The sequence below is a fragment of the Neopsephotus bourkii genome, unplaced genomic scaffold, assembly GCF_033783945.1.
Source record: "Neopsephotus bourkii isolate Nb327-2 ecotype Australia unplaced genomic scaffold, CSIRO-AGI_Nbou_v1 NB_481, whole genome shotgun sequence".
Taxonomy (NCBI): domain Eukaryota; kingdom Metazoa; phylum Chordata; class Aves; order Psittaciformes; family Psittacidae; genus Neopsephotus; species Neopsephotus bourkii.
Window position 1 is genome coordinate 1,600,118 of NW_026900982.1, and position 8,337 is coordinate 1,608,454.

General features: G+C 59.1%; 1 protein-coding gene across 2 annotated transcripts; it reads left to right on the plus strand.

The window, feature by feature from the left end:
• The first annotated feature begins 451 nt into the window (after nucleotides 1-451).
• LOC133210666 (E3 ubiquitin-protein ligase RNF19B-like) lies at nucleotides 452-7,376 on the plus strand. 2 transcript variants are annotated; one of them, XM_061350276.1, is made up of 11 exons: nucleotides 452-470; nucleotides 1,476-1,562; nucleotides 3,237-3,847; nucleotides 4,510-4,697; nucleotides 5,008-5,158; nucleotides 5,417-5,579; nucleotides 5,696-5,761; nucleotides 6,000-6,114; nucleotides 6,234-6,365; nucleotides 6,669-6,864; nucleotides 7,010-7,376. In XM_061350276.1, the coding sequence occupies exons 3-11, from the start codon at nucleotides 3,405-3,407 to the stop codon at nucleotides 7,158-7,160; spliced, it is 1,605 nt and encodes a 534-aa protein (XP_061206260.1). In that variant the 5' UTR covers nucleotides 452-470; nucleotides 1,476-1,562; nucleotides 3,237-3,404; the 3' UTR covers nucleotides 7,161-7,376. The 2 variants fall into 2 exon arrangements, with proteins under 2 accessions (XP_061206260.1, XP_061206261.1); XM_061350277.1 differs by lacking the exons at nucleotides 452-470; nucleotides 5,696-5,761 and having other exon boundaries at nucleotides 1,171-1,562.
• Nucleotides 7,377-8,337: the final 961 nt, after the last annotated feature.

Consider the following 8,337-nt stretch of genomic DNA (forward strand, 5'->3'; position numbering starts at 1 on the left):
CGGGGACGTCGCGCTGGGCGCTGACGGTGTCCGTCCACCATCGGGGCGGCTGCGGCCGCTCCCCCCCCCCCCCTCCGCACCGTCTCGCCAGCACGGCTCTGCTCCGGGAGGGCGGGGGCCGCGGGAAGCTTCGGCAGCCCCAGAGCAAGGTGTCCGGTAAGACAGCAGAGGGAGGGAGGGAGGGATGGCACGGCACGGCACGGCACGGGTGTTCTGTGTGCGGCACAGGCGAACTCAGCAGGTCTAGAGCCCGCTTTGAGCTGGTGCAAGAGGGCACGGAGCGGGCAGGCAGGAGCACACCTGGCTCGCAATGAGTGCTCCAGTCTTCCATCGTCTTGGTTCTTCCAGCGCTGAGATAACTTTCAGCCTGGATTTGGTTGAAGGAGCTGGGCCTTTTGGGAGTACAGGGAGAGAGTCGCTGTTGTGCATATGGTCTCATACCAAGAGACAACTGAAAACGTCCTTTGGAGGTGTCTGTCATTGTACTGCCCTGGGGAGAGGAATGAGGCCAGTCATGGGTCAGGCTGCCCATAGAGGTTGTGTGATCCTTGGCCTCAGAGGTCTTCTAGACCTAGCTGCCATAAAGCCCTTAACCACAGGGGTGACCCTCATTTGGATCACCAAATGAGGGCAGGAAGGTGGAGTGGAGACCTCTGGCAGCCTCTTTCCACCTGGCTTCTTTGGTGATCATGGTGACCCCAGTGGGAACTGGCTGCAGAAGAAGGGGAGCCCAGCTCCCCACATTCCAGAGGTGACCCCAGTGTTGGGTACAGTGGCCATGCTGCGGTTCCTCTGCGGCCATTCCCTTTGCCAGTTCTATCTCCACACTCTCACAAGGACTGCAGAGCTGAGCATTACTGCCTGGTTCTCCCAGGAGTGGGTGATGGGCCTCCCTGCAATGCAGCTCCTGGAATGATCCTGTGGTTCATAACCCCTGTTCCCAGAAAATCCCCCCTACTTTGCATGGCTTGGCTCCCAGACACTCAGGCATGCTCTTACCCTGCCAGACAGAGAGCCTGCTGGGTCCTGGGGATGCCACGATGGCACTTCACAAAACCCAGTCCCACCTCTGCTCATAGGGAGCTCAGTGTCACACTTCCCTCTGCTGTGGTTGGTTTCCTGCAGGTTCTGGTGTCCCAGTGTTGTGCAGACCAGCACAGGCACCTAGGGCTTTGCATCCTGCTTCTTGGGGAGAAGGGCCCTGGTTCCCCTGCCTGGGGGCTTGTTTTAGCTCATCTCCAGGGGTGGCTGCTGTGCAGCTGTGTGTGTGTTGGGGCAGCAGCCCTGCTCTGCTTCAGCCGTATCTTGTACTCATCCTTTCTCTGCCTAGGTCTGTGCCCTGGATGTGGTCCCCATTTACAGCACTGGTGCCTTCTCTGTGGCTCCATTAGTAGAGCTGTCTGACATCTCCAAACAACCCTGGCTGCCTGAGCTGCTGCTGAGCCTCTTCATGGGTACTGTTTGCTTATTTGCAGGTCCTTGAGGGAATCAAATGTGTTGGACTTGTGGCAGTTCCAGGGGAGCCATGTCCATGTGTGCCAGCAATGCTTCCCCGCTGACAGGTACCTTGGGGACAGAGGATGGGGCTGATGAGTTTCCTGCCAGTGCTTATTCACTTGTGTTGTGCAGCCATTTAGTCCAGTGTTGCAGTCCTGCTGCAGGAGCATGTTCCTTCCTGCTCTCCTTCTGCAGTACTTTCCACTCTAACAGCCATTTAAATCCAGTCTCAGCCCAGTTTCCATGAGCTCTTCAGTTGCTACAGGAAAGTGCTTTATTACCTTGAGTGGCATGGTGAGCACCTTGCTTGTTCCCAGCAGACTCCTTGGTCTTCTCTGAGCCATCACTAATACTTCCAGTGCCAGCACTTGTGGTATTTCAGCTGTGCTCAAATGGAAAAAGCAGCAGAGGAGGTGGATGTTGTGGAGGTGTCAAGTGTAGGGTGCAGCTCTTGGGGTATAGATAAGGAAGGAGCAAGGAGAACTGTGCTCTGATGGCAGGAGGATGGATTGTCGTGTGGCCATGGCCTTGTAAGCTACAAGTAAGGGAAAACTGACGGATTTACCTTCTCTCTCCTGTAATCACCTTGCTCTTGGATCCCCTGGCTTGGTTGCCTCTTCTACAACCTTGGCAGAAGTTTGGGTGATGCAGGGTGTAGTGCAGCACTAGTGATACTGGGAATCATTCAGAAGTGACCGCTCCTCGTGAGGTCCTGCTTCTTGGGTTGCGGGGCATGTGGAAGAGCCCTCTCTTCCCAGGATGTGTTAGGATCCAGCCTTTGTGGAGGAAGCACTTTCTTTGTGGCAGTGAGACGTTCCCTGCTCTCCTGTGAGCTAACTCTGAGTAGGGTTAGTGGGTGATGGTGGTTGTGGTTTGCCCTGAGTTTTCCTCTGGGCTCCCTCCAGCTAGCCATTGCTGGGAGCTTCCTGCTGCAGGCTGGGTGAAGAAGATTGTTTCTGCAGTGCCAAGTGCTGGTGTCCATATGGGCCCAGTCTGTGGTTCTTGGACATTGGAGTTTCAGTCAGAGTTCAGCCATATCTCTCCTTGGAGAGGAAAGTCACAGACGCTTGGAGTGGTGAGGGGTGTGATTATTGCACTGCTCTGTGTACATACCGGTTCTCACGGTGTTGGCCACTGCCTTCCTTGCAAAGAGCACTGTCTCCCCCTCCGTGGGGCATCTGGGAGGTCCTGTCCCTCTGGACTTTATTGCTGAACTGAAAGAGATGGGAAGGGGCAGAACAGAGCTGGCTCAGGGGCACATGGGTGGCTGGAGAGGGGCTGTGGCTGCATTGCCCAAGCTCAGCGTGGGACAGATCAGCCATAGTACTGTCACTGGGGCCTTTGGGCCAGTGTGGGGACAAGGCTGGACATAATGGCTGTGGGTGACCATGGGCGTACTAAGCAGGCAAGGTATGTTTGTGGGAGCTCAAGGTCAGGTGCTTTGATTCTTCCCTTTGGTTTGATGGGAGGGAGCAGATCAGCTGGAGCATGTCAAGGAAGGACAGGGTATGTCTTTGTGCTCAGTGGCTGTGCTGCCATGCTGGAGGATGCAGGAGTTGGGCTGTGTCCTGGGCCCTGCTAGAGCACTGCTGGCAGCTGTCTTGGCTTGTCCTGGAGCTGCTGGGGTGTTTCTGATGGGTCCAGCAGGGTGGCAGGGCACTAGTGGGGTTTGTGGGTGCTGAGGCTGTGTTTCCATGCCTGCAGCCCAGGGTTCGCTCTCATGTGTGCTTCCTTTGCAGGCTGAGCAGCACCGACTGCAGCTGGAGATGGTTCAGCCACTGCCTGTGGGGAGGATGCTGGCTCTGAGGCTACGTAGGAGCCAGGCCATGAGGGCCGTGCTGGGGCTGGCACCTCCCTCCTGTCCTCCATAGCCTGACAGCAGCCGGCTGCCACCCTGGCGGGCCACCATGGAGCGGCCCATGCGTGTGCACCTCCGCCTCCTGGGCTTCTTTGGGCGGAAGCCACAGGCCGTCGGAGGGGAGACATCACCAGCACAGGAGGCAGAGCCGGCGGAACCTGAGGAGATGTGCATCGCGCTGCCCCCGGGCGAGGACGGCGAGCTGCTGGAGTGTCCCCTGTGCCTGCTGCCCCAGCCCCCTGAGGCCTTTCCCACGCTGGCCTCCTGCGAGCACCGCTCCTGCCGGGCCTGCCTGGAGCAGTACCTGCGCATCGCCATCAGCGAGAGCCGTGTGCAGGTGGCCTGCCCGCACTGCCCGGCCGCGCTGCAGCCCGACGACATCCACCGCCTCCTGGCTGAGCCCTCCCTCCGCGACAAGTACGAGGAGTTCCTCCTGCGGCGGCTGCTGGCGGCTGATCCCAGCACCCGCTGGTGTCCTGCGCCCAACTGCAGGTGAGCGGCCGGGCCCTCGGACGGAGCCGGCAGCAGCTGGGAGCTGGTGCGTGGTGAACCGGGCCTGTGCTTCATAGAATCACAGAGTGGTTTGAGTTGGAAGGGACCTTAAAGCTCACCCAGTTCCAACCCCCTGCCACAGGCAGGGACACCTTCCACTAGACCAGGTTGCTCCAAACCCATCCAACCTGGCCTTGAACACTGCCAGGGATGGGGCAGCCACAGCTTCTCTGGGCACCCTCTGCCAGGGCCTCACCACCCTTATAGTAAAGAGGTCTCCTGTGAGTTTTTCTCAGGCTCAGTCCTCCTGTGACTCGGTCCTGTGTGGGGTTGGGTTTGCTCAGAGAGATATCCCAGTTCCTGTCCCATCTGCAGGGCACACGCAGCTGTGTCTGTGCCAGGGTTGGTGCTCTTGGCCATGCTGGGCCAGCCCATGAGATCCCTGGGGACCTGTGTGGGCCAGGGGAAAGCTCTGCTGCAGTCTGAGCTGGTCACAGTGTCTCCTGGCTCTCTTGAGCAGGGGCTGCAGCTCTGTCTGAGCATGGAGCTGGGACCTGCCCCTGCATGGCCTGACTGTGCTGGGGAGGGGAATGGCTGTGTGTGTGCAGGGATGCAGGGAGGGCACTGCTGAACCCCCTACACTGACTGCTTTCTCCCCACAGCTACGCTGTCATCGCCTACGGCTGTGCCGAGTGTCCCCGCCTCACCTGCAGGCGCGAGGGCTGTGGCACTGAGTTCTGCTACCACTGCCGGCAGCCCTGGCACCCCAATGGCCCTTGTGTGCCAGCGCTGCCAGCCCCTGGCCTGGCCAACACAGCACAGCCAGTCCACCCGGAGGACTCAACCCATGGTGAGACCCTGGAGCAGGGTGGGAGCAAGCAGGTCAGAGGTTTGGCATAGCTGAGCCCCAGTCCAATACCTTTGTACCTTCCCGCCTGTGGGGATGCTGGAGCCAGGACACAGTGGTCCCCACTGGCTACCTGTCTGTGGAGGCATGTAGCCCCTGTGCTGGTTGAGCTGGGGCTGTGGAGTGGGACCTTGCTTTGCCTGGCTCACCCCGATACCTATGGGACAGGCTGAAATCCTTGGGCAGTGTGTGGAGGTGAACCTGCACTGTCCTGTCCTGCTCCCCCCATCTCATCTCTCTTTCCCCCTGGCAGCTGAGGCTGAGAACATCAAGGTGTGTCCCCGCTGCAGTGCCTTCATCATGAAGATCAATGATGGGAGCTGCAACCGCATGAACTGCACGGTGTGTGGCTGCCTCTTCTGCTGGCTCTGCCTGCAGGAGATCTCTGACGTGCACTTCCTGAGGTCAGTGCAGGGCTGGGGCGCCATGGGGTGTGCTGGGGGGTCAGGGTGGAGGAGCTGGGAGGTGGCTGAGGTGCTGGGTTGGAGGTCCTGCCAGGAGCTGTGGGGGAAAGAATGGGGGACAGTTGAGGCCCTGCTGAGAGCCACAGCCACGTCTGGGGATCCCTGGGCTGTGGGGCTGACTAGGTGGTGGTGGTGGGGGGGAAGCAGAGTGCTCTGTGCTGTCAACAGCCTTTGGCAAGCCCCACTCTATCCCCACAGCCCCTCTGGCTGCACCTTCTGGGGGAAGAGGCCTTGGTCAAGGACCCGGAAGATCCTGTGGCAGTTGGGCATGGTGCTGGGGGCGCCCATGGTGATCTCCCTCGTCGCAGGCATCGCTGTCCCTGTCATTACCATCGGGATCCCTGTCTACATGGGTAGGAAGGTACTGGCAGGGGGCCCTGGAGTTCCAGTGATCCTGCTCCCCTCTGAGCCTCAGGCCTGGACAGACACACAGTGCTCACCACTGCATGTCCCTGTGTCACCTTTGACTCCCCACAGCCCTCCTTGTGGGGACCCTCGCTGCTGCCCACCCCATCACCAGTTGGGTACTGTCAGCCTGGAGAGGTGGGAGTTGTGGATGATTGAGAGGAGGAAAGGGTTTGGGGCCCAGGGGTGTTTTCCAGGGACACCTGAGTAGTGGTGGCAGCACCATTGTGGCTGCCTGTCCCTGAGGAGGTGGATGGGGTGTCTGGGTGCTGTGGCTGCAGCTGGAGCTCTGCCAGGGCTGGGGAGAGGCTGTGTCCCTGGGGACTGTGCACTGAAACCTCTGCAGAACCCTTCACCTGTCTTGCTCCTCCTCGAGGTGCTGGGCCAGAGCCGGAGGAGCAGCCTGTCAGGGTGCCAGCAGTGCCTCTCTGTCACCAGCAGTGTCCTTCTGTCTCTGTTTGTGTCTCCCATCATAACAGCTGTCACTGTGGGTAAGTGTGCTGTGCCAGGGCTGAGGGTATCGGAGGCCACTGCAGCGGAGTGTCTCTGGGTGGGGGATGTTAGACCTGGGGCACGGGGTTTCACCCAGTACCTGCTTGTCTGCCCGCAGGAGTCGGTGTGCCCCTCATGCTCACCTATGTCTATGGGGTGGTGGTGCTGTCGCTGTGTCGGAGTCGCTGGGGCTGTGGCCGCAGCCCCCCCGGGGACCTCGGTGTGGTGGAGCTGGAGAACCTGACCAAGCGTGAGTCCAGTGCTGCTGTCTGTGCTGGCCTGTGCCTGCCACTGGGCCCCATGGGCCCTGCTCCTGCCTCAAGTCTATGTGGCTGTGAGCTCTCCAGAGGAAGATTTGTGTTGGTTCTGCCCCATGTGCTACCACACATACCTCTGTCCCCGCAGGCTGGTGTCCTGGGGAGGGTGCTGCCTGAAGTGCTTTGGGAGCAGCTTGTTGGCACTCCGTGCTGAGAACCCTGTGGGCTGTTCTGCTCCCTGTTCTGACAGGAGCAGTCCGTGCAAACAAGGTGCTCAGCTCCGTATCTCCCTCCAGAAGTGAATGAGCTGCAGTCAGTGCTGCCCAGCCCCAGGCCCGTTGAGGATGGAGTCCCAGACACAACCATCTCTGTCCCCAGCAGCAGCCATAACCCACGCCATGGGATGGTGTGGCAGGAGCAGGACAGCCAGTCAGCCAGCACGGTGGCCCTCACAGGGAACATGCTGACTCAAGGCATGGACATGTCCAATAGGTGAGTGGGGGCTGCTGTGTTGGGGAGGTGGGGGTGAATGGCACATCCCCTTCCTAACAGTCTTCCCCACACCCGCTGTACCAGCCAAAGGCACGGTCACATCCCCCGTTAGGCTGCTGCCCACAAGCCCTGTATTTGTCTGCAGAGAAGGCATCAGCATCGAGGTGGAGGTGTCCATCGAAGCAGTGCCACATGAGCAGAGTCTGTGCAGCGCCCCATCAGGGCAGAGCCTCTCTGGGGACTCCCTGGGAGGCACCAGCGACAGGTCCAGCACTGTGAGCATCCCTGTGGAGTGAGGGGGAGATCCCTGATCCACAGAACCCCCCTGCCACTTGCACAAACATCCTGTGCCCTCCTGGGGCAGAGCAGCTCACTCTCTGCGCAGCACCACCAGCCCCACGCTGAATGGGCTCTGACTGTGCTTGGTGCTCCCTGTGCCCAGCCACATCCACCCGTTCCCTGAAGGCAGCCCTGAGCATTGGCACAGCTGGGAAATAAAAGCTACTCTCTGAGGGTCTGTCTGTCTCCTGCGGCACAGCCATGCCCTGGCAGCTCAGTCCCCATCACACCAGGCTCTGACTGTGGTGCATTCTCTGATGGGTGTTATAGGAGAGAAGTGGGGTAGGGTGGTCCCAGCCCCACAGAGGTGCAGGCAGGGGGACAGGTAGACCCAGCGAGTAGGGCAAGCATGGGGATACTCCCTTGTGCAAACATTCCAGCAAACTAGGCTCTGTGGTGCCTGGCTGGCAAGTGGGAGGATGGGATGTTGCTGCAGAGCCTCAGCCAGTACCAGCAAACAAAGCAGCTCACACAGGAGCTGAGTCCTGCCCCGGCTGGGCCAGCTCCTGGTGCAGTGTGGGCACATAACAGTTCAGACTGGTTTTAACTACTGAGTGAAACTGCCTCCTGGCCCAGAATCCCAGGGCACTGCAGCTCTGGGTGCTCCATCCAGGACTGGGATTTACCCCAGTGCATGAGTCTCTCTCTACAGCAGTGCTGCTATCCCTGTTCTGAAAGGGATGTACTGAAACTAGAGGGACTTCAGACATAACACATGCTTTTAGGACTGGAGAAAATAATTCTCTGTCATTCCTATGACAATTCAGTCTGTTTATTAAAAATCTGGGGGCACCTTGGCCAGCACATTTATAGCATGGAGGAAGCACCAGGTACTGAGCTGCCCCTTAGCCGGAAGGATCTTGAGGCAAACCCACCTGGCAGCAAATGAAAGATGCCCTGAGATGAAATGCACTTTTGTGAAGGAATAAACCCTCTCCTTGCATGCTTTACTCAAGCAACACCTTTCTGGGAGAACACATCAACTCACCCAGACAGTTTCTGAGTGCAGAAGCAGTCCAAGCAGCAAGTCTAGCTCTGAGCTTCCAGCCCTGAGCAGGGCTGCAGGAGCCCAGCACGTATGATCCAGGGACCAAAATGGTTCATGTCTGGACATCACTGGAGAGTCACTAGACA